General features: G+C 59.3%; 8 protein-coding genes across 8 annotated transcripts; 5 read left to right on the plus strand and 3 right to left on the minus strand.

The window, feature by feature from the left end:
- Positions 1-976: 976 nt before the first annotated feature.
- On the minus strand, positions 977-1,831 carry VTJ83DRAFT_2632 (uncharacterized protein; the record flags this gene model as incomplete). The annotated part of the gene is made up of 7 exons (XM_071008924.1): positions 977-1,125; positions 1,202-1,316; positions 1,365-1,444; positions 1,504-1,576; positions 1,638-1,655; positions 1,710-1,740; positions 1,797-1,831. 7 exons carry the CDS (start codon positions 1,829-1,831, stop codon positions 977-979), a joined length of 501 nt encoding a protein of 166 aa, XP_070869172.1.
- A 3,532-nt stretch (positions 1,832-5,363) lies between these two features.
- VTJ83DRAFT_2633 (uncharacterized protein) lies at positions 5,364-8,303 on the plus strand (the record flags this gene model as incomplete). Its single annotated transcript, XM_071008925.1, has 10 exons — positions 5,364-5,414; positions 5,539-6,552; positions 6,609-6,740; positions 6,797-6,898; positions 6,949-7,055; positions 7,110-7,245; positions 7,302-7,594; positions 7,661-7,817; positions 7,886-8,139; positions 8,222-8,303. 10 exons carry the CDS (start codon positions 5,364-5,366, stop codon positions 8,301-8,303), a joined length of 2,328 nt encoding a protein of 775 aa, XP_070869173.1.
- A 505-nt stretch (positions 8,304-8,808) lies between these two features.
- VTJ83DRAFT_2634 (uncharacterized protein) lies at positions 8,809-10,190 on the minus strand (the record flags this gene model as incomplete). The annotated part of the gene is made up of 3 exons (XM_071008926.1): positions 8,809-9,204; positions 9,310-10,014; positions 10,080-10,190. The coding sequence occupies 3 exons, from the start codon at positions 10,188-10,190 to the stop codon at positions 8,809-8,811; spliced, it is 1,212 nt and encodes a 403-aa protein (XP_070869174.1).
- Positions 10,191-11,251: 1,061 nt separating this feature from the next.
- Positions 11,252-12,126, plus strand: VTJ83DRAFT_2635 (uncharacterized protein; the record flags this gene model as incomplete). The annotated part of the gene is made up of 2 exons (XM_071008927.1): positions 11,252-11,506; positions 11,746-12,126. 2 exons carry the CDS (start codon positions 11,252-11,254, stop codon positions 12,124-12,126), a joined length of 636 nt encoding a protein of 211 aa, XP_070869175.1.
- A 576-nt stretch (positions 12,127-12,702) lies between these two features.
- Positions 12,703-13,871, plus strand: VTJ83DRAFT_2636 (mitochondrial 37S ribosomal protein uS10m; the record flags this gene model as incomplete). The annotated part of the gene is made up of 5 exons (XM_071008928.1): positions 12,703-12,756; positions 12,816-12,868; positions 12,928-12,966; positions 13,110-13,561; positions 13,684-13,871. The coding sequence occupies 5 exons, from the start codon at positions 12,703-12,705 to the stop codon at positions 13,869-13,871; spliced, it is 786 nt and encodes a 261-aa protein (XP_070869176.1).
- Positions 13,872-14,315: 444 nt separating this feature from the next.
- On the plus strand, positions 14,316-15,877 carry VTJ83DRAFT_2637 (uncharacterized protein; the record flags this gene model as incomplete). Its single annotated transcript, XM_071008929.1, has 2 exons — positions 14,316-14,843; positions 15,095-15,877. 2 exons carry the CDS (start codon positions 14,316-14,318, stop codon positions 15,875-15,877), a joined length of 1,311 nt encoding a protein of 436 aa, XP_070869177.1.
- A 279-nt stretch (positions 15,878-16,156) lies between these two features.
- On the minus strand, positions 16,157-19,768 carry VTJ83DRAFT_2638 (uncharacterized protein; the record flags this gene model as incomplete). The annotated part of the gene is made up of 8 exons (XM_071008930.1): positions 16,157-16,241; positions 16,339-16,652; positions 16,772-16,956; positions 17,014-18,802; positions 18,861-18,987; positions 19,042-19,383; positions 19,441-19,622; positions 19,706-19,768. 8 exons carry the CDS (start codon positions 19,766-19,768, stop codon positions 16,157-16,159), a joined length of 3,087 nt encoding a protein of 1,028 aa, XP_070869178.1.
- A 1,840-nt stretch (positions 19,769-21,608) lies between these two features.
- On the plus strand, positions 21,609-23,694 carry VTJ83DRAFT_2639 (uncharacterized protein; the record flags this gene model as incomplete). The annotated part of the gene is made up of 4 exons (XM_071008931.1): positions 21,609-21,684; positions 21,768-22,863; positions 22,939-23,200; positions 23,269-23,694. 4 exons carry the CDS (start codon positions 21,609-21,611, stop codon positions 23,692-23,694), a joined length of 1,860 nt encoding a protein of 619 aa, XP_070869179.1.
- Between the last annotated feature and the right edge of the window lie 218 nt (positions 23,695-23,912).

Raw genomic sequence — 23,912 nt, forward strand, 5'->3', positions numbered from 1 at the left:
TAGGAATGGCGTTTTCTTATTTTTTTTTTGTTTGCTTGCGGTATCATCCTTGGATGGTAATGATCATGGTCATAGCTTAGGTACCTATAGAGAGAGCATCGGAGCCGGGGGAGGAGAACGACGGTGACGACGAGGACGAGGACGAGGAGGACGAGGCTGAGGACTAATGACTGAGGTCGGTCTTTTTGTGTAGTTGCGGCATGCTTGATGTGGAAATCCCACCTTGCGCAGCAGCCATGGAGAGATGAATGCAGGCTACATCGCGTCTTGGACTTTCAGGCTTTTTTATGGCCGGCCCGCCGTCGTCGTCCTTCTTGTGCCTCGACATGAACCAGCCTCCTCCGTCTTGACCCCGTCCGTGATCCTCGCCGTCTTCGCGTCATTACCATCATCGCCCCTGTTGGCAACAGGGGAAAAGAGCGCAGGTAACGAGATCAAGGGCTATCTTCATACCTGGCCGAACCCACCGTAAACATATCCCGAGGATAAACGCCGTTTACCATCCCAGCGCGCAAAACTCGGACAACAACTGCACTGCCCCCGCGTCTGCCTTAGCCAGACCACCGTTTCCAGAGCCACCCAGGACCAAACAGGAGTCCAGGCCACCTCTTAGTCCCACCCCTCTCCATGCCGTCCCGCTACCGCAACCCGGATGCTAAGCCCTGGGCTCCGCTCGCCTCTCTATTCTATCATTCCCAGTCCCCCTTTTCATAGTTCTGCCGCCAGATCACCTTTGAAAAACGCAAGCTCAAACTGCGGTACGCTACGCGACGCCGCCCATTATCTGCACCAATCTGTGACACAATGCGCGCAACGGAGCTCCGGTAGAAAATCATAAACTCTCTCGTCGATTTCTCAGAAATGGGCCAAATCAAGCCCAAGCCAACGCAATCACCATCCTCCCAATCTACCGTTTCTCTAAGCCTCCGACACTGTCCGCGTAGATTCGGGGGCAGATTTCGTGCCTTTGGATCGTTTAGCGCATGAGGAAATATCCATGCGGCTGCTGTTGGGCCTGAGCATCATATTCCTCGAGAGCAGCGAGCCGGGTACCGCGGTCAAACTGAGAGCGGCGATAGCGCTGCTGGTCGCGGAAGTGCTGACCAGAGCTCGGCGTGAAAAGTCCTGGAGAGGGGGGACATTAGCAAACGGTTCGCACAAAGCGGTGGATCTTTTTTTCTTTTTTTCTCGATGCACTCACCAACATGCTCGGCATTCTCGACACTGCGCTTCATCTTGGACTGGTTGTCTGGCGGAGGGAATGGCTCCTCCTGACCAGCCAGCTCAGGATGGGGTCCATTGGTGGTATAATAGAGCTAGCCTTGTTAGCCAATGCATCATACGTGTGATGGCAGATGCCTTACCTTGGGCCGGTAATGAGGCGCCTCCAGCATCACCGAGCTGTTGCGGAACTTCTGGACCAGACAGTCTTTGCCTTGGATGGCTAAAGCAACGTCAGAGATCGGTGATGCAGTCATTGAATCTGACAATCCCTCAACTTACTCGCATAGGAGATCTCGGCGACCTTGTCACTCCTAAAACAGTTCCAGCGCTGGTTGCTGCGGGCATTGACAAACTGATCAGTGGTCAGTAGAGCACAAGAAACGAGTCAAATGCCACGCAGAAGTCCGACTCACATCGATGATGTCCAAGGGCTAGGCGAAGTCAGCGGCGGGAATAACTTGTTGGTCATACGGGAGATGACTTACATCCACAAAGTTGATAAAGGCATAGCCAACACTGAGCATAGAGTTAGTGACGAGATCAACGTTCTTGGAAAACGGAACATCACATACTTGCAGTCGTTCTGGAAATCAATACGCAAGTACATAAAGTCGTACTTGCCCCAGCTTGACTCGTCGATGATGCGCTTGAGCATGGCCTGATCGACCTTGTTGGGGATGTTGCGCAACATGATCTGCCACTGGGTAAGCCGTTTATCTAATCAATTCTGAGAGGGGAGGCACTCACGGTGGTCCGGACATCAACACCATCCCTGATGCGATTAATGTCGACGTGATTGTGATGGCCATTGTTGTTGTAGTACGGAGCACGCATGACCCGGGAGGCATTCTGACGACGGCCATACGGTTGCAAGTACTTCTGGTTGACGAGACCGTTCATGGGGGTTGCCGGGGGGGTCGGGTGATACTGCGCCCCCACCGTGGGAACGCGACCGGCCATAAGAGAGATTGACGGCATGCGGATGGGACCTTGACCCCGAGTCGGGGTGTAGTCGGTCAGGAGACGGTTGGGACCCGAGGAAGGAATCCTCTGGTAGGGCGCCACCTGCATGCCCAGCAGGTGCGAGTTCTGAAAACCGGAGGGGAGTTCGCTGGGTCGGCCAGCCACCATGAGAGAATTGGTACTCTGAGGGTTCTCCACGAGGCCAAACCCCTGGAAGAGGTTCGCTACATTATTGACGGGGTTGCGCGTCTCGCTGGCGGGATGGACATGAGCGTCGACGACTGGAAGCAGCCCAGGCATCTCTTCCATCTGGCACAGGGTCAGAACCAGATGGCAGCCCTATTGAGACCTCACGGTGAGCATTCTGTTGTTAAGAGCAGGGCAGGGGTGACCGGGACTTACGCCAATCGTGATTTTCTTGAACTGCTGAGCCACGGAGACGGCAACGTCGGCATCGGCATACTCAGCCACGGTCCGAAAAGCGAAATCGGTACCGTCGGCCTGGCGCTGGAGGGCGAAAACGTTGCCGTGCATCTCCAAAAATGTGCGGATGACGGTGTCGACGTGCACATAGCCCGTATCGGTGTTCTGGAGGAAGGCGGTTACTTGCACCTTGCCGTCCGACACAGGCTCCATCTGAGCCGCTGGACCGCGGACCTGTGGCCCATTAGCAACTTCGGGCCGTTACTGACACGGTCAAGGGAAGACGTGTACATACCTTGGAGAGCTCAGCGGCGGTCACGTACTCGGCGCGCAAGTCGAAACCAGCCAGCTGGACATTGTCATGAATGTTGCTGGCATCACGGACGTTGGAGGCGTGGAGGTAGATTCTACCATCGTAGGGGATCGCGTCCCGCCGACCCTTGCAAGGGAGGCCGAGCTGGTCCAGTTTCTGGAAACCCATGTTAGCGGCGCAGAAGGAGTTGGTGAACATGGTCTATGCTCAAGCTTACCGTGAGATAATCCTCCAGGTGGCTGGCCATGACCGGGCGAGAGGGTGAGTAGAGAACAAGACAGCGCGAAATTCCCAAATCGGTACTGAACTTGACCGCATTCTGGGCCGGGAAGAGCTGGTAGTTGGCACCATTGTTGGCACCAGGCCCGGGGTTGACACCTAGAAGGGGATTCAGTGAGCCATGAGCCACCAGCGGAGCTGAGACGGGACGGAAGGCCGATGCGGTGGGAGAAAGCTTCTGCTCTGGTTTCTGAACCGTGACGTTGGAGACAAAAGGGTCCCGGTCGGCCGTGGTCAGAGAGCTGGCGAAGCCATCGGCAGGCTCGCTGGGGAAGCGAGCCGCGTTGTTGGGCGGGACATCCAGGCCAATATCTGGCAGAGCGTTGTCTGACGTGGCCGATTTGTCACCGGGAGAGAAGATGGTGCGCTTGGTCTCGGGGGTGGTGTCGTGATTGAATGAGTCGGCCCCGACGCTCGACGAGCGAGGGGAGGACGGGGCGAAGGTGGCATCTCGCACTTGCGCCATGGCGTTGACGTTGGTGACTCCTTTGTCAACGGCTGCCTTGGCACAATATCTTTGAGGGAGTGAGAGGAGGAAGTCGATGACAACCTGAATGAGTGTGGGATGGGGTAGGCACCCGGGGTACGACTTGACGAGAAGAATTGGAAATCCTAGGGAAACCCAAGAGATATCGTGATCGCAGTGTATTGGGTGGGAGTGAGGAAGGTAGGAGAAGAGAGATTGAAAAGAGGGTTTGTGCGTTGGGTTCAGAGAGTCGGGGAGGGGAAACGCGTAGCACGCCTCGAAAATTTTGAGGCGTGTTGAGGGGGGAGGTTTCTGTCAGGAAGGAACGAGGAGGCGCGACGCGTGACCGTTCAGACGGAAGACGAGGAAGGTGCCCTAGGCAGAAAGAAGAGCAATGCACTAGGAAACAGCCCGTCTCAGCAATGCTCGTCACTGATCCTCAGGCCGGGAGGCTCGGCATCTGGAAGAGAAGGAGCAAGCGAAAGAGGTTTGACCGAACTCGAGCTCAATACTTCCAATAGAGAGACATCTCTGCTTTGCGGTGTTGTTGGTCGAGGAAGAAACAGAGACAGAAGACCCAAGGACGAAAGCCATGTCTAACATACCAGCGGAGAAACCTTACGCCCTCGCCGTCGCATGACCCGAGCCTCCGGCGGGCTTGGTCTCAAACCCATTGGCAATTTCAATGGAGATTCTGGATTCGTCTCGTGTTGAGTGTGCCCTGGTGCGCCTAGGAAGGAAGAATAGGTGCCATGTCTTTGATATATCTCTTGCTGAGTTGAGATGGGGAGTCTGGATCCTTCTCAGGCGCAACCAGGAGCAAAAGCCTTGACGCAAATATGGGGTGGTACTGATGGAAGGGCTTATAGTTTCTGGTCTAGCTCACCGTCCAGAGCGTGGCTCCAACGCTTCGATGCAGGAAAACTGCTACATCATATGCCCAGAGCGGCGCTCGAGTAGGGAACTGATGTAAGTCTCTTAATTTCAGGGGTAACAACCTGATGTGGATGTCTACGGTCGCTTCCATCAAGCACAGCGGAAAGAGAGTCGCCAGAGACCTCTCAGATACGTGCGCATGGTCAAATTGGATGAGAGATTCAACATAGGTTATGCTGATTCAAGCAGAAATATTCAGCAAAGACACATTTACTCTGTGCACCTGGCTTTGCGTGCCGGGGCCAAAAAGTTGTAAAGACATCGAAAAGGGGGCAGCACCGGACTCAATCGGGCAAAAACAAAACAAAGCCCCTCCCCCAGCAACGCTTGGTTCTTGGCTTGTATTTGCCCTCGTGTACTCACCGAAGCAAGGAGCATAACCTCAATATGGTTGGAAGCTAAGTTTCTTAAAATGACCAAGATGTAGAAGGTCGAGGGTGAAGCTCGATTTCGTAAAGCTACTACTAATATAGGTTTGACGTTGCCAGCTTGGGCGTCCAGAGCCGCTGATGTTGCCTGTCGACAGGGGGCATCGAGGGATGAGCGCACAGACCATTTCATGTGTTCACCCGCTAACTGCATGCCCGCGTACCTACTAGCCAGGAACCACCCCGATAAGCTGATCAACATCCGTCACCTGTCGTCAGCAACACAACCAACTGCCCAGGCTCCCTGGGCGACGTACTTGCTCAACCACCCAAAGAGCTGCGGCTGGCGCATACACGAGAGGCCCCAAGGCGCTGATGCCGGTCGCCCAAGATGTCGAGGAAGGCCCAGACTTGGGACAACTATGACCCGGCTGTCAATGAGGTTCGTTGTGCCGTTGGCCCCGCGCCCAGACCACCCACCCGCCTTCTGTTCACCCTCCGGATCAAGCTAGCGATCCGGACCGGCAACCGGCGAGGTAGCTGTTCGCTGACCTCCTCGACGGCAGATCATCCTCGCGCCGACCGACTCCGAGTTCCTCGACCAGCTAATACCCGTCCTCAAAGATGCGACGACGACCGGGCGCATGGGAGCTCTCGTGCAGAGTCTCTCCCAGTATGCCGAGGACCGCGAGGGCGATATCGAGCGCATCGGGCTGACCAAGCATGAGGAGTTCCTCGCCTCGGTCAACCAGCTGCAGCAGGTGCGCGAGGGCACCGTGGCCCTGACGGCCGAGATCCTGGACCTCAACCAGTCCATCCAGGCGAGCACCGAGAAGCTGGCCGAGCAGAAGCAGGCCCTGGTCAACACGCGCGGCGTGCGCCAGAACATCACCGAGGTGTCGGACGCCCTGGAAGAGTCGCTCCAGATCCTGCACGCCGTCAACAACGCCCACGAGCTCATCCGCAAGAAAAAGTACTACGCGGCCCTCAAGTCCCTGGAGGACTTGCAGAACGAGTACCTGGTGCCCATCATCCAGAACAAGTATACTTCCCAGTTCAAGCTCGCCGACATGATCCAAAAGTCGATCCCGTCGTCGCAAAAGGCCATCTCTGAGGCCGTCATGTCGGACCTGAACACCTGGCTGTTCCACATCCGCGAGTCATCCCAGTTCCTGGGCGAGGTGGCCTTCTTCCACACCCAGACGAGGCGGGCAAGGCAGAAGGAGCGCGCCGAGCAGAATGAGATGCTGGGCCGCTTCAAGCTGAACTCGGCCATCGAGCTGGTCTTTGACGAGAACAACGACTTTGACGTCCTCAACAACGAGGAGCTCCAGATCGACTTCACCCCGCTGCACGAGGCGTTGCACATCCACGACGCCCTGGGCCAGGTGGATAGGTTCCGGGCCGAGTATGCGGCTACCAGGCGCCAGCAAAAAGACCTAATCATTCCTAGCACCGAGAACTTGTTTGCCAATGATGATGACGACGGCCTCAAGGCACTCCTGGAGAGCGTGGCCGGGTTCGCCATCATCGAGAAGGCCACCATGCAGCGCGCTCCTATGGTTCGCTCCACTCTTGACGTAGGAATCCTCCCCGAGCATTTGCGCAGAAGAAACCCGCCGCTGACGGGCATCAGGTGGATGAACTCTGGGATTCGATGTGCCAAGCCATCATTCGAATCATCTCCAAGTCTCTGGAGGCCGTGACCACGGCGGAGCTGTTGAAGAAAATCAAGGAGGACATCGCCCTGTTCATCCAGACGATGGAGGTGAGCTTTGGTGACGCATCCTAGCACAGCCGTCGTCTCTCTAACCGGATGCACAGGGCTGGGGATATTCGGCATCGGCGGTAAATAATTTCCAGCTCGTGCTGTTCAACAAGTATGCCGAGGTGTTGCAGCGCGGGTTTGGCGAGGACTTCCAGGAGGTGAGTGGGATCCTATCGCTGGCGCGGACCATGGCTGACAGGGCTTGCAGATTGTTTCGACGGATGACTACATGCCCATGACGGTGAGGTCACCAGAGGATTACGAACGAGTCCTTTCCGCGAGCTTCTTCGACGAGAATCCGCCTGAGGTGACCAAGTATGTCAACGGCGCGAGACGTGTGTCCCTGAAACGCGCTCTAACCCAACGCAGATTCCCTACCGTGCTTCCTTTCTCCAAGATGTATCCCATGTGCTGCATCAATATCCGGAACTTTGCGAGCCAGATCCTCGAGTTCACCCGGGAGAACTTTGACCATCCGAACGTTGTCGACGAGACGCTCAGAACGGTACGCGTTCCCCTCTGCTTGTTGCTTGGCAGGCCAGGAACTAATCCGCGTTCCAGACCCTGGATCGTCTCCTCACCGAGATTGTCTGCCAATCGTTGGTGGAGCGTCTCAACTCTCAATACCTTGGACAGATTGTCCAGATCTTGACCAATCTCGAGCACTTCGAGGTGGCCTGTCGGGAGCTGGAGAAGCTTCTGATCCAGGCTCGGTCGTCCACTTCCGCGGGCGGGCCTGTGAATCTGAACGCGACGGCGCTGTTCCAGAGCCACAAGAAGACGGCCGAGAAGCGCATCTTTGAGCTTGTCAATTCCAAGATTGACGATCTCATCGATACATCAGACTATGACTGGTACGCCGGGGACCTCTGGGGCATCTTGAGAGCTGCTGCTCTGTTTACCGCTAACATCAAACTCAGGCTGGCCCCGACACCACCAACCCAGCCCAGTGGCTACATGGTGACCCTGACCAGGTTCCTCGAAAACATGATGGTGTCGACCCTGCTCGGTCTCCCCCGCGAGATCAAAGAGCTCATCTACTTTGACGCCCTCAGCCACGCGGCCAACAAGATTCTCGTAAGGACCCTCCGCAGCCACGCCGTCAGCTCTGTGCGCCGAGCTAACTCCCCTGCTCTCTACCCCAGTCGCTCCCGCTCTCCCCCGAGGTCAAAAAGATCAACCCCAACGGCGTGGCCGCCATGGCCCTCGACGTGGCGCACCTGACCGAGTTCGTCAGCAAGCTCGACAACGCCTTTATGCTCGAGCAGAACCTGGACGAGCTCCAACAGACGGTGGCGCTCATGCAGAGCGACAACCACGACGAGTTCTACGACATTTCGACGCGCAACAAGAAGTACGGCCGCGTGGATGCCATGAACGGGCCGATCCTGCTGGAGAAGTGCGCTTTTCTCCCTCCCGCTTCCCCCCCCCCCCCCCCTGCGGATTTGGACGTGTGCTGACTCTTGCCCCCTCCCTTCCAGGCTGACCCAAACGGTCGAGAGCCCGCCCAAGCTATCGGCGCCGCTCGCCATGCAGTTCTCGTCTCGCTTCGGATTGCGGTGAAGGACAACCCTGCCTGGTTCCTGTCTCAGCCTCTGGCCGTGGGGGTGGACAAGACGACGAGGACGATGCCGTACAAATGCTCAACGATGCAACCACCCAAGGGAGGCAGGCCTCCCCACGGTGATGAAGATATTATGCGTAATGAATGGCCTTCAAAGAGAAAGTCATCATGACATTAATCATGTCAACGAAGTCAAAGAAAAAAAAGAGACGGAAAAAAGACACTGCCAATCCCAACACCGCCACCGAATCGCGCCCTGCTCCGGACTGCCTGACCGCACCCTTATATCCATCCTGTTTGCCTGCCTCTCTTGACGCAGAAATACCGACAAGAAGGAAATGAAACAAAACCCAACAGCATCCATCTCATGAATGAGAGAGAGCATTTCCGCCCCTCGCAGCCCCAGAAGAACAGCGAGGTTGCTCGCCTCCCACCCGGACCATCCTCGCCCTCGCCATTAACCATTCTCCCGAAAGAAACACTCTCTCCTCCGATACGATCTTCCTAAAAGGAATCCTCCACCTTCACCCTCGGCTCCCGGTGCTTCGTCTCCGGCCCCTGCTCCTCCTCCACCTTGATGATGGGTTCCAGATGAGTTGTTTCCGGCACCGGCTCGGTCTCCGGCGCCTGTTCCTGCTTCAGCTCTGGCTCCGGCTCGGGCTTCGGCACAGGCTCTGGCCTCGGCAGCAGCCACCTCTGGCCCTTAAACCTCGCCTGCAGCCGTGGATCGAGCCGGGGATCCGGCTTGGATTGCAGCTCCGATTCCGGTTCCAGCTTTGGATGCAGCGCGGGGTCCACGAGCGCCAGTGCCGTGTCCCTCTTCTCCGACTTGATACCCACCAGCTGCTCAGGCTGCTGCTGCTGCTGCTGCTGAGCCCCCTCCGCGGCCGCATTCGCCCCCTAGGCGCTCTACTTCGTTTTGTTAGCTTGGGGTTCTCCACCACAGCGAGGAGCGCGTTTGTTACGCAGGAGGGATAGAAGGGAGGGCTTGTTGCCGGTACACACCTGCTGGGGAGGCATGGCGCCGTACGGGTACATATCGTCAACGTTGTACATCTGGGCTTGGGGCTGGCCGTAGGCCGGCGCGCCCGGCTGTACCTGACCCGGGTACATGGTCTGGGGCTGGCGATAGTCGGCCTCGGTAGCCATGTGCTGACCGCCGAGAGTGTAGTCGGGCGCCGCCATGGGGTGCTGGCCGGCATGGTTGGGGGCGCCGACGCCGGGGATCTGGGGTTGCTGGGCGGCGGCGGATTGCTGGGCGGCAGCCGCGGCGGCGGCCTGGTTGCTGGCGCGCTTGGCGTGGGACGAGGCCTCCTCACGCGGGACGATGTCGATGAGGAAGTCGAACATGTCCGACTTGGCCAGGGCCGAGGCAATGTCGGAGCGCTGGAGGGTGCGGCGCTTGTTCTCCTCGGCGTGAATCCAGGCGCGCATGGTGAGCTCGGTGATGAAGATATCGCAGCCCTTGGCGAAGAGGATGGGCGCCTCGGCAGAAATCATCTTGACCTCCGGGTCGGTTTTCATGACCTTCTTTATCCGCGCGAGGGGGAGCTGGTGCATCTTGTAGTCGTGGGTGTCGCTCTCGAGATGGCTGATGGTGTGCTGCCAGTAGGCCGTGAGCACATCCTTGTAGTGGCCTGTTAACCCTTGGTGCACGTTGGCCCAGGTTCCGGTGTAGAGGTCCGAGGGCGCATAGCCGGCAGCGGAGATCTAGGTAGCGTGATGATGTCAGAGCTAGGCCGGGTGAACAAGAACGGGCAATGGGACGGACGTACCGCTGCACTGGCGCCATAGTGGCCGCCCAAGCTAAGATCGTACGCGGGCATCTGACGGGCTTGCTGGCCGTGCTGATTATGCTGCCCCGAATTCTGGTTCTGTGGGTCCATGTTGGGCCGCGCTGGTGATGCGTGTCTTGGTGGTGATGGCGGTGTGGGTGCAGCAAGGCTTCACACGGTTCTCACGTGGCGATCGAGTGCGCTCCGGGTTTGCCGTCGCAGAAAGTTTAACGGCTGTAGGGCTTCGTGGGTGACAGATGTCGTTGCAGCACGAAGGTCCGATGCTATGTTCTGGTTAGCTCCGGCATTTGTTTACTTTCCGACGTCACGGGTTGGCGCGCCGGCCACGGTCGCAGTCGGTATGCCCCGCTGATTGGGCGGATTGATGATTGGGTCCGGGCGCGTTGAGCGACGACGAATGGTGGGTGGAGTTTCAACGTCCCAAAAGGTCGTTTGAACGACTCGCTGCTGTCGGAGCCACTCAGCTCTCGTTGCGAGCGGTATGAGATGATTGGCGAGATTGGATTGACACGGGCGGATTGGTCGAGGAAACGGAGCAGAATGGGGTCCAAGCAGTGCGGGCGATGCAGCAAGCCGGGGACGACGGCGAGGTTGGTGATAAGATTGTGTCTAAAAAAAAAAAAAAAGAACGTACCTCGTGGAGAGAGTCTTGGGATCGTGAAATCTAGAATGCTCGAGGAAGCATGCAAGCTCAAAGACTCGAAGAGAGAGGAAAAGGACGGGACGCGGTGATTTGTTCAGGCGGTCAAATCAGCGAAGACGTGAGGTTGGGCATCGGGCAGCAGAAGTGCAGCGGGGAGGGCGGGTGTGGCGCAGTGCTGCGTGGGGATTGGCCGCCTTTGACGGAGCGGGGCTTGACGCTGCCCAACCGTGACAGCTGGCAATCCTTCAGCCTCACTTCGCAGGGATGGGCGCAGGCCGGTGGGCCGTGGATGACGTTCGAAGAGCACGGACCCCACCCAGCCGGCCCGCCTTCTGCCAAGCCTTCTGCTGTGGAACTTTCCGAGACTTTGTTTGCATTGGGCCCCACCCTGGAAATCCAATCGATTTTTTTTTTCTCTTCGCCTGTTCAGCACTTCCCTCCTTGTTTTCCTCTCTCAAGGTCGAACCATCTTTCCGGCTTTCGCGCCAACGCTCAGGTTTCTGGCAACATGAGCCTCACTCTTGGGCTGCCAGACGATGAAATAGACCGGCTGCTTTCCGAAGCGGAGGCCCGGCTCGCCAGCAATGGCAGCGCGGAGGCCGGAGCGGTGGTAGCTGTGCCAGCCGCAGCGCCCAAGACCGCCGCGGTCCCTGCCGCGCCAGACGCGCCAGGTGCTGGGGAGCAGACGGCAGCCTCGGAGAGCCAGACCGAGAAGCCTGAGAAGCTGTCTGTACGCGTTCCCCAGCTTCCCCAGAAGCAAAAGGTAAGCAAGCACCCGGTTCCTCCCGTCTGCCCCCCTCCCTTTCTCCGCCTTGGTGTTTCCATGATGAAATCAAATCCCAAAACGTATGACGCTGGCTAGATCCCGTCATGGGATTCGAACCGGCACCATCATGATTTTTCATACTTGTTCATAGTTACTCTGACTGGACACCATGGGTGGCGGTTTTGATCTGCGCTCTTCGGACTTCGTGGGAGCAACCTCGCTGACCGAAATTACAGAAGGGACCCAAGGACACGCTCGGCCCAGACTGGTTCAACATGCCGCGGACCGAACTCACCCCCGAGCTGAAGCGGGACTTGCAGGCCTTGAGGATGCGTGACGTGGCGGCGCTGGGCAAGCAGTTCTTCAAGAAGGACTCGCGCAAGCCTCTCGTGCCGGAGTACTGCCAGGTCGGCACCATCATCGCCGGGGCGACAGACGGACAGAGCAACCGTCTCACGCGCAAGGAGCGCAAGAGGACGATTGTCGAGGAGATCCTGGCCAGCGACAACGTCAAGAAGCTCAAGAGCAAGTACCTGGACATCCAGCAGCACAAGAGGAGCGGCAAGAAGGAATTTTACAAGAAGCTGGTTGCTGGGCGCAGGAAGAGGAAAGGATGAAGAGCTCGGGGGCCAACATGACGAGCTACCTACGTTACATTCATCCAGCCTGGACAGGCACGGGCATGTCGCGCAGCATGCGCTTGATCAGCTGCTCGGACCTCGGAGCCCAGCAACGGCGAAAGCCGGATATCCTGGACACCAGAGATCCCAGCGAAACCACACGGCCACCGGCGAGGAAGGAAGGGCATTCCAACGGAACTGGGGCGCATCGGAACAGCACGGGGGGTGGCATTGGCAGCCGAAGAAGATCCTGGAAATGGATCTCAAGCCACGAGCAATCACCTGGGTGCTATGTAGTATTTACATCCTGTGCCGCGATGGGTACCGTAATGATCAACACTACAAAAATGCCACGCCAAATGTCATTCGTCTCCTTGGTTCTTGTGGTGTTTTTTGTGTTGCCAAACGTGACTCCCTCACGCGAGAGGGTCTTGTTTTGTCTTTGGATGTCGAGGGTTGGTCGTCTTATCGATAAGAACCCTGGGATTCGCACGCCAAAATCTCGGCTGCGTTGGAGTTGAAAGAGTGAGGGAATCCCGAGTCAAACCTCTCGATCTTGACGGCACAGACAAGATGAGCACACCGCGGTTAATACGGCCATTGCGGCCCCTTCTCCAGGGCCAGGTGGTGAGAGCAGCCCCTCGACCGACTTGCAAGCCACGCATAGCTCTGACAATGGCTACCAGCCCCGCGCAGCGCCTCGGGCGGCTGCTACACAGCTCCGCACCTATGCCTCGGTGTGAGTCGCCTTGGCTTCTGGGGTTTCCAGGCACCCTGTGCTGACGAGTCCGTCGATAGAGAGCAACCTAGTGCGCCGAGCGCCGCGAAAGCGTCGAGGTCAGCAACCCACCCCTTCCCGCCCTGAGCCGCCGAGCCCCCTCTTCCCCCCCCCTCCCCCTCCCCCCCGCGCCACCGCCGCTGCAACGAACGACACATCCAACATCCCCGATCAACCACTGACATGCGTACCGCCTTCACAGCGCCAACGCGCCGGCCGCTGAGGAGGCCGCCGAGGAGTCCGGCAAGAAGAACCGCGTGTCCCGGCTCCCCCGGGCGCTCGAGGCCCTCTACCTCAAGCCCCTCCGGCGCGAGGCCGAGTACGGCGTGCCGACGTGCGACCTGCAGCTCCGCTCCTACTCGGCGCGCAACCTCGAGTTCTTTTGCGACTTTGCCCTGCGCGCCGCCTACTACCTGAACCTCCCGGCCTTTGGGCCCGTGCCGCTGCCGAGGCTGGTCGAGCGCTGGACCGTGCCCAAGTCGACCTTCATCTTCAAGAAGAGCCAGGAGAACTTTGAGCGGATCACCCTGCGGCGGCTGATTCAGATCAAGGACGGCCACCCGGACAACGTCCAGCTGTGGCTGGCGTTCCTGCAGAAGCATGCGTACTACGGCGTGGGCATGAAGGCGAACGTTTGGGAGTTTAGCAAGCTGGGTACGTGGAGCAGCTCTCTTGCCCTTTTTTTTTTCCTCCCCTTCTTTTGCTTTGGCGAATCGCCTGCCGGACAGTGGGCTAACCATCTACTGTTTTTTTTTTGTGTTTTGTTTTGCTTGCAGATGTGGCCAAGGAGATGGACAAGAGCGTCGACGAGACGGCGAAGCTCATGGAGGGCAAGTGGGATCACCTGGCCTACGTGGAGAAGAAGGCCGAGCCCGAGGGGAAGCCCCGCGAGCAGCTGCCGACTCCCGAAGCCCTGGAGCAGTTCATCGCCGCCGAGAGGAGGAGGATTGCCGGTGGGCGGTAGACGAGGGAGGTGTCGGTGTAGCTGTTGTTGTATCCGTGTATTTCACTCATGTACAAATCAATCAACCAGGGATTCAGAACATCCAGCGCGTCGTGATCGGTTTAGAACAAGCTTCCAGTTCGGATGTAAAAACTCTGTCTTTTCATGATGGATTCGCCGCTGGGAAAAGGCCCGTAAATCATCCATTGGCGATGAGAGGTTCGAGGGCAAGGAAGCTGTCGGTTGTTGTTGTTGTTGTTGTTGTTGATGATTCCATCTCCCGTTTCGGAGCGTTTGAAGGTGTCTCCATTTTTGAACCGGCACCATTTTCTCATCTCACCCCATCTCAAATCACATCGAGCCCACACAACCTCCCGGCTGGCTCACTTACACCCACGCCCTGCAGCACCGAAAAAAAAAAAAAATACAAAACCTCGCGGTGTGTCTTTGAGGAGAAACAAAAAAATGAATTGGAGCGCCAGAGCCGGGCGCATAGCCTGGCAGCGCTGCACAGCTCGCAGCTTGAACCCGGCCATCCCGAGGCGTCTTTACTCCAAATCATCAACATCCTCACCACCATCACCAGCACCGCCACCCTCATCGGCCCCGTCCTCACAGCCACCGGCGCTCAAGAAGCGAGAAAAGACCCCTCGCAAGGTCATCTTCTCGGGCATCCAGCCCACGGGCGTCCCGCACCTCGGCAACTACCTCGGCGCCCTGCGCGAGTGGAAGCGGCTTCAGGACGAAGCCGACCCCGCGACGACAGACCTCTTCTTTTGCATCGTCGACCTGCACGCCCTGACGATCCCGCGGCCGGGGAAGGAGCTGAAGGCTGCCCGCGACGAAATGCTGGCCGCCCTGCTGGCGCTGGGCATCGACCCGGGCAAGTCGACGCTGTACTTCCAGAGCGACGTCAAGGAGCATGCCGAGCTCATGTGGATCCTGGCGTGCACGAGCTCGGTGGGCTACCTGAGCCGTATGACGCAGTGGAAGGTAGGGGCCAAGATGTTTCTCTCTGTTGAAGCGCATGAGGCCGAGAGAGGGAGAGAGGGGTAGGAGGGAGTGGAAGCTGGGTGTACGAGGGGAAGAGCAAAAGCAAGCGGCGAACTGAGGGCATGGGCTCATCATGATATACCCCCCCCCCCCCCCCTTCTCTCTCCGGCTTTTCCTACTCTTCGTTTCCCTCCTTTTCACCACCAACAAAGGAAAAAAGAAAACCCTTGGGCTAACCACCACCACCGCAGAGCAAGCTCCAACTCGCCGACACAGCCTCCCTCACCGACCCCGAGGCCCGCGCCTCCCTCAAGCTCGGCCTCTTCTCGTACCCCGTGCTCCAGGCCGCCGACATCCTCCTGCACCGCGCGACCCACGTCCCCGTGGGCGACGACCAGCGCCAGCACCTCGAGTTCGCGCGCGAGTGCGTCACCAACTTCAACCACGCCTACTGCACCCCCGCGGACCCCGCCAAGGGCGGCGGCGGCGGCGGCGGCGGAGGCGGAGGCGGTCCGTCCCGGGCCATGCGCGAGGCCGCCATGGTCCCGCCCGAGATGATCCTCCCGTCGCGCGGGGCGGCCAAGCGCATCATGTCCCTGACGGCGCCCGACAAGAAGATGAGCAAGTCGGACCCGGCGCCCAGGTCGCGCATCCTGCTGACCGACGACGCGGCGACGATCCGCCGCAAGATACGCGGCGCCGTCACCGACGGCCTGGGCCCGGCGTCGTACGACCCCGTCGGCAGGCCCGGCGTGGCGAACCTCGTCCACATGGTCGCCGCGCTGGACCCCCGGGGGCGGGATCCCGCGACGCTCATGAAGGAGGAGGGGCTGGAAGGGTGCCAGCTGGCGGACCTCAAGGAGTTTGTGTCGGACAAGGTGTCTGAGGAGCTGACGCCGATACGAGAAAGGTTTGAGAGCTACATGAGCATGCCGTGGGATATCAAGATAGAGATTGAAAAGTCGACCGAGGTGGCGCAGAAGAGCGCCGCGAGGAACATGCGCTTGTACAAGGAGGCGATGGGGTTGTGCTGAAGCCGGCCAACGCTTGGTCCGTTTCCGTGCTTGAGGGGAGCGTTGGTGTTTGGGCACGGGCGATCTGCGTCCCGCTAGGATAGACATAGACGCAGCGCAGCAAGACGCCTGCCCGCTGCGCAAGCGCTCCGTATCATGAGGTTCAGGTGCAACACCCCCTTTCTCTACGTGGGACTTGAAAACATTAACCGTCTACAACGATTCATCTATCTCAACAGACGAGACCTTATGCCCCCTTGCTCGATCTACCGCGGAATCCGCACCCGCTTCACCCTTCCTTTACGAAACGTAGGCAAACTGGGCTCCCCGGCACGCCATCCAGAACTCCCTCACGATCTGGTTCGTGGTTCTTGCCCCCCGGAGCCTGGGTTCAACCGTGTTAGCATTTCACAAACAACCCCAAGGGCGGAGGTGACTGGAAAGACGAGGAACAACGGATGAAGGAGAGAGAAAAGGCTTACGCAACAATCTTTCTCAAAAACGCCACCCTCTCGTCGGCGCTCACCCTCTCCGGCGCCCCGGGCAGCAAGCAGGCATCATCGAGCAGCGCCGCACGCAGCCATTCCTGGGCCTCGGGCCGGGTGACGATAAGACGCTTGAGCGGCTCGCATAGCTTGTCGATCTCGCTGCGCGCGGCGTGTCCGCCCAGGTTGCGCACCAGGGAGCGGGCAACGAGAGGGCCCAGGTGGGTCATGGCGTTGGCGAGGGTGTCCCCCATGGAAAAGGCAGGAGAGGACGGGTCGACGGAAGAGGGCTTGAGGGAGAGGAAATTGGCCTTTGCTCTTTTGTTAGTCTCCTGAAGGCACCGGCCGTATGGGAAGGCGGGCGGGGGGATATGATCCCAGACGTGGAGAGATGCAACGGAAGGAGAACAAGCCCCCAGGTCTAACTCACCCAGAACTCGGCGGATGCGAACTTGGGAAGAGGGTCTTTCCCATCCAACACCTTGATGGAGAACAAAAAGAAGAACTCGAGCAGGCTGCTATTCTGGGGCTGGAACAAAATGTCTAGGTGTTTGGACGCCACCTTGTCCACAAAGTTGATGCCGTTGACCGAGATCTCCGTGTCGGCATCGGGCGCTGGTCGACTGTTAACAAGCCGCAATCGAAACGATCGGCATGCGGTGCGAAACGTACCTGGCAGCGCCTGCAAGATGGAAACAGCCCAGGGCAGCAAGCGCTCGAGCTGAGGGCGCACGTAGACTTTCGGCCCGCGATAGAGGCTTCCAACGAAGGAGCACGCCGTGCTCAGCAGCGTCCCAATCCGGGCCGTCTCAAAGCGCTGTTGAACAAAGTACTCGGTCACCGCTCCGGGCGGGAACACAAACGGGCCTGGCAAGGTTTCGGAGAAGCCGGCGCGGAAGATGTTGCAGATGATCTCGACCACCTCGCCGCTTGCGTGGAAGACGCGCTGTATCTCGATGAGGACCCGCAGTATGTCGGTCTGCAGAGCTGCGAGGCGGCCGTTGGGATCGAGAGCCGGCGGCTCGCTGTCCAGATCAACGGGATGCTCCTTTGCGTCTTGCATGCCCTTGGCCATGCTGGCGAGGCACCGCATGGATCGCAGGGCGATGTTCACCGAGACGTTCTCCGCCGTGGGCGCGGCGGCCTGGGGGTTGGACGCATCCAGGCCCCGGAGGAAGTCGGGTTGCTGCAGGTTGAGCAGACCTGGCTGCCCCTGGAGCTGGACGGCGAGCTCAAAGTCCTTTTTGAGAAGTCCGTAGAGCGATTCAAACATGTTTAGGCGCTGGTCCTCGTCGTTGATGGCCTGGACGATGGAGGCGATGGCCAGCACGATTCTCTCCTCGGCGAGGGAATCCAGGACCTGGCTGCCGCGGATGGTCCGGTAGTGCTGGATGAAGGCGCTGGCTTCCGAGGTGAGAATGCTGCGGCACGAGGAGCAGAGCGTGGAAATGGACCGGGCGGCAGGACCGCCCAGGACGGGGTCGCCCACGGCCGCAAAGAGCAGATTGAGGGCGTTGGGAAGGTATTCGGCGTGCCGCTCAAAGTACTCGCGGTAGCGCTCGATCAGGCCGAGCCCGGTCTGGCGCAGACGGAGCGGGATGGCGCCCGGAGCCTGGCCCAAGAGGTCAAAGAAAGGCGACGAAAAGATCTTGCTCAGCTCCAGGTCGTACTTTGCGTCGTCCGAGACGCAGTCGGCAAGAGCCCCGAGGCAAAAGGCCGAGGCCTCGAGCTCGGTCCAGGACTGTGCGCCCAGGGCCTGGAGGAACAGGTCGGCAAAGAAAGCGACGAGGCTGATGCCCTCCAGCGTAAAGACGGATTGGAGCATATCGGCCACGTCCTTTCTGGCGTCGCCAAAGGCAACGCGTTCGGCCGAGTCCCACGAGGCAAAGACATCGGGCGGAGGCCAGCGGATCTTGCGCCATGCGCTCATGACGACCATCTTCAGGTGCTGTTCGGCAAACGGCTTCCAGCCTTGGGCCCCCTCCTCATCCGAGTACGTCGAGTCGATCATGGTCTCGATGAACGTGGACCAGAACTCGAGAGCCGGGACGAAGATGGCGTCCTCGCCGACCAAGAACCCGTCGGCGGCGAGGAGCCCGCTCAGCTTCTCGAGGAACTGCTGGGAGCGAGGATCGGGGCTGCGCATGAGGTCCTGCACTTTGGCGTCGCCGTAGGCCAGGAGCAGCAGGCCGAAGCCGATGCCGTCCTCTTCGTGGCTCCCGCGGAGCAGGCGCTGGTAGTGAGCGGCAGCCCAGCCGCTCTCAAAGAGCGCGGCCAGGGTTGCGTAGTGCTCCGGAGTGAAGAAGCTCGAGTAGTTACTCAAAGCATCGCTGAAGAGCTCCGCGGTTGGCTGGAAGAGGTCGTCGTCGGCGAAGCAGTTGATGGCGGGCTCGACCAGCTGCCGCAGAGATGCCACCAGGTCCGGGACATGCGATGCTCGCTGGGCATACAGTATCCAAGCCTGGACGCGGTTAGCTTCGCGCCCCCGAGCGCCAACCCATGGCCCTGGGTGATCGTACCTGGAAGCAGGTCAGGGCGTCTCCCTGGGTCTTGATGCCGGGGTTGTCAGCTGGCGGCGAGAAGCCGCGAGCCAGCAGGTACACAACGTCGGGCCCGTTCTTCACGAGCCGCTCGTGCAGCGGAGCGCTGAGGCGTTTGGTCAGCCCGGTGTCGTTGCTGGCATGCGCCGAGCCTACTCACAACTTTGGGGCGTTCATGTCGGTCTTTCCAACCTCCTCCACCAAGGTGGTGGCAAGCCATATGGCAAGCCTCAGCTTCGGGCGGTCTAGCTTGGAGACGAGGGCCTCGGTGGAGAGAGGCTTCGCCAGGCCCGCCGGCGGGGTGCCCCGGCCGAGGTCAAGGCAGTCGACAAAGTGGCGCAGGCAGTTGGGCCATAGCTGGGGGAAGTGGACAAAGTAGGTGACGAGAGCGGTGCAAAGCTTCTTGACGACGAAGTTGCCAGCCCCGTCGGCAAGGGCCTGAATGGTCCACCCGATGATGTTCTCGAGGAGGCTGCTTGCATCATCGTCGCTCAACCCGGCGCTGTTATGGCGTGAGCCAACGGTGTCCAGGAGCCTCCCGCTTGGATCCGGGACATACCTATCTCGGTTGAGCTTGATGATGAGAGTCAGAGCAGCGTAGAAGCGGATGTTGTCCTCGCGGTGGGCGATGAGGCTCTGGGCCAGCTGCCATCCTTCAGGAGAGCGCTGCAACCTCTGCAAGACTTCCTGTATCCTCGCGATGGTCTCGGGGGGGTTGGGTTGGTAGAGGGCTCGGATCAGCTGTCGCAAGGGAATTGAGTTAGGTCCACGAAGCTGCCGTCAGGCGTGATCTCGATGAGTTTGTTGCAACGGGGCTCACGTACTGCTTCGACCTCGGCGAGGCTCGTCGGCAAAGGCAGCTGCTGTTGCATGGCGGCGTCGGCCATCTTGTCATGGATGTGTCTGGCCCGCTTACCTCACCGTGGTTTGGCTGGTTGGGGGACTTTGTTCATTCAGAGAGAACACGGCGAGGAAAAAGGCCTGGAGAGGCCAGGAGAGGCCACGAGAGGCCACGAGGGTTCGCGATCACAAGGTCACGACTCTGAAAAAAAAAAGAGAAAGAAAAAAAAAAGAACTGAGCCTCAAAACCAAATGTGAACTTTGTGAGCCTTCCGTTGCTGGTTGGCGATTTTTATAAAGCCGGATCTTCTGCAGGTTTCTTTGGTGGTATTGAGGCGCCATCTCCAACCCAAACGGGCGTTTTGGGGAGAGCCTCCAAGAAGCGGGTCCGCGTCCGTCTTGCTGGGCTCGCTCGTTGACAGGGGCGTTGAGGTTGATGGGAGGTTTGCGTGCCCGGAAAAGCCAGACAACCTGGAAACGCATACACCAAGCGTGATGGAAGACAAAGAAAACACGAGACGAGCCAACTAACCCACGGCACCCATGTCCACAATAGACAAAGGCTTGCGAGAAAAAAAAAAAAAAAAACAAGAAACGGTGTGATCGTGAAAGGCTTCCTTCTCTTCGGTAATTTACCTTGGATAACTATCTGGCTCTGGGCAGGAGCTGCCTGGTGTGTTAGTTGGAATGACCCCACCTGTTCAACTGTAACCGACCGGGATGGCTCTCTTCAGGTTGGTGGTAGTAGTTACCAGGTGGTGGTGGTGGTAGTGAGTGGTGAGGGGTGAGTGGTGAGGGGTGAGTGGTGAGGGGTGAGTGGTTCACGATAGCTAATTAGAGCATGAGTGTGTACCTGGGTACCTGGGTACCTAGGAGCTTGGGCACCAAAGCGGCCATGCTTCATTTTGAAAGCCGTGCTCAACGTTGCAACAATTCAATCCATATTCATTCTCCCTAGCTAGCTACCAGAAACCATAAGGCCTGTCGAGGCCTGTCGATGGGTAACTACCTACCGTACTCAGCAGGTAGTTACGAATCACTGCATCGTGTACGATATTACAGTCTCGGTAACTATTGTGGTACGTTTGTTACGTCCAGTTTGGTATCAAAATCCCAGCAGCTCCACAATGAGGGGCAGCTCCAGGTCCCACCAGGCGGTTTCGTCATGTCTCGATGCTTTGCTTGGGGAAGGTACCTGAGGTAAGGTACCTGAGGTGGTGCACATGCTCCCCGCCAACGGCCACTTCCCATGAGCAGGAGACGGTATTTCAGCCCGACGCCGTTGGACGGTACCTTGGCTCTCTCTGTCGTCACCATGTATTCTTCACTTTGCAAACAACACGCTCGCCATCTCTTGTATAAACCCACGGCGTAAGTCATGGACGCCAGCCATCGCTCATCCCCCCTTGGCGGCATCCCAACGAGAAAATAAGTGCCGTTGAAGCCAACCAGAATCTCCCCCGCAGCGGTCCTTGCAGCACCGCTGGAGCTCCCTTCACGTGGCGGGGCAATCCCACCAAGATTGAGGTCGCCGCAACAAGACGCCCTCTGAGTGGAGTTACCGAGTCGCACCAGAGCTCCTTCGCTTGCCGACACGGCAGCTCCCCTTTTGATCAGCCTGCCGTTGCTCGACCAAGACACCTGACGCGGCCTCAACAGGCTGCTCTGACCTTTTCCAGGACGACGACGACGACGACGACGACATACGCACGCCACGTCTGCTGGGTGCGCTCCTCCGCTGCCTCGTCCCTGCCACTCCAAACACCCTTGCATACCCTCTCCCAACCGCGATACCCGCCGTCGTCTACCGCCCAACTCCCCAGAACAAGAGGATTCCAAACCCGGGCCGCCACCCCAGCCTCCGCGCAGACCCCGCCGGCCGACGAAATGGAGACCGTTGACACCACCGCCCGCCTGTCCGCTCTGCGGGCCCTCATGAAGGAGAAGGGGGTGGACGTCTACAGTACGGCGCGCTCCATCTGCTCCTCTTCTTCCTCTCGTAGCCATCTCCGTATCTAACCCCTCGGGAACCCCCCTCGCCCACAGTCATCCCATCCGAGGACAGCCACGCTTCCGAGTACATTGCCGCCTGCGACGCCCGCCGCGCCTTCATCTCGGGCTTCTCGGGCTCCGCAGGCACCGCCGTCGTGACCCTCAGCAAGGCCGCCCTCGCCACCGATGGCCGCTACTTCAACCAGGCCAGCCGCCAGCTGGACGCGAACTGGCACCTCCTCAAGACGGGCTTGCAGGATGTGCCTACCTGGCAGGAGTGGGCCGCCGAGGAGGCCGCCGGCGGCAAGGTGGTGGGCGTCGACCCGTCCCTGATCCCGAGCTCGGTCGCCGAGAAGCTCGACGAGAGCATCCAGAAGGCGGGCGGTGCCGGCTTGAGAGCCGTCGCCGAGAACCTGGTGGATCTGGTCTGGGGCGACGCCCGGCCGGCCCGCTCCAGCAACCCCGTCGCCCTGCTGCCCGACAGGTACTCGGGCAAGGACACGGCCGCCAAGCTGGCCGACCTCCGCAAGGAGCTCGACAAGAAAAAGGCCGCCGCCTTTGTCCTGTCCATGCTCGACGAGATCGCCTGGCTCTTCAACCTCCGCGGCAGCGACATCGCCTACAACCCCGTCTTCTTCTCGTACGCCATCGTGACCCCCGACTCCGCCACCCTGTACGTGGACGAGGCCAAGCTCGACGCCGCCGCCAAGACGTACCTGGAGCAGAACAAGGTGTCGATCAAGCCCTACAACGCCCTGTTTGAAGATGCAAAGGCCCTGGCCCAGGAAGCCGAAGCCAAGGCGAACGCCGCGGGCGCGTCGGGGCCGCTCAAAAAGTACTTTGTCTCCAACAAGGGCTCTTGGGCGCTCAAGCTCGCTCTCGGCGGGAGCAAGCTCGTCGAGGAGGTGAGGAGCCCTGTCGGCGACGCCAAGGCGGTCAAGAACGAAACGGAGCTCGAGGGCATGCGTCAATGCCACATCCGGGACGGCGCCGCCCTGATCCGCTTCTTTGCCTGGCTGGAGGACCAGCTCGTCAACAAGAAGGCCGTCCTCGACGAGGTGGCGGCGGCGGATCAGCTCGAGGCGTTCCGCAAGGAGGAGAAGGACTTTGTGGGCCTGTCGTTTGATACCATCTCGTCGACCGGGCCAAAGTGAGTTTCTTTCCTTTTTGTTTCCCTCCCCCGCATGGGCGGGCGACACGTTTGCGCATCTGACGCTCTTCGTAGCGCCGCCGTCATCCACTACAAGCCCGAGCGCGGTGCCTGCGCCGTCATCGACCCCAACGCCATCTACCTCTGCGACTCGGGCGCCCAGTACCTGGACGGCACGACCGACACGACGCGCACGCTCCACTTTGGCACGCCCACGCCGCAGGAGAAGAAGGCGTACACGCTCGTGCTCAAGGGCAACATTGCGCTCGACACGGCCGTCTTCCCCAAGGGCACCACGGGCTTTGCCATTGACTGCTTGGCGAGGCAGTTCCTCTGGGTGAGCCCGGGTTTCCCCCCCCCCCCCCCCCCCTTGGCAAATGCTTGCCAGGAGCTAACGCTTCCCAGAAACAAGGCCTCGACTACCGCCACGGCACAGGCCACGGCGTCGGCTCCTACCTCAACGTCCACGAGGGCCCCATCGGCATCGGCACGCGCAAGCAGTACGCCGACGTGGCCCTCGCCGCGGGGAACGTGCTGTCCATCGAACCCGGCTTCTACGAGGACGGCGCCTACGGCATTCGCATCGAGAACCTGGCGCTGGTGCGCGAGGTCAAGACGGAGCATTCCTTTGGGGACAAGCCGTTCCTGGGGTTCGAGCATGTGACGATGGTGCCCTACTGCAGGAGCTTGATTGACGAGAGCCTGTTGACGGAGCAGGAAAAGGAGTGGCTCAACGAGAGCCACAGGGTGATCCGGGAGAAGATGAAGGGGAGGTTTGAGGGGGACGAGGTGACGACGAAGTGGTTGGAGAGGGAGACGCAGCCATTCTGAGCTGGGAGGGCCGGGCCGGGCGTTTTGTAGGGAGGTGTTGGCTAGGCGCTAGGCAAGGGACCTTGAAATGGATACAATTGGTAACGGGCATCAGCGGCGTGGCATCGCAATGCAGGATTCCTGAACTTGAAAGCCCATGCTATGTATCTTGGACGATGAGAAGGATCAGAAACAGGATGGCCCGCACAACAGATGCGGGTTGGAAAGGAGACACAAGA

Source organism: Remersonia thermophila, chromosome 2, assembly GCF_042764415.1.
Source record: "Remersonia thermophila strain ATCC 22073 chromosome 2, whole genome shotgun sequence".
Lineage (NCBI taxonomy): Eukaryota > Fungi > Ascomycota > Sordariomycetes > Sordariales > Chaetomiaceae > Remersonia > Remersonia thermophila.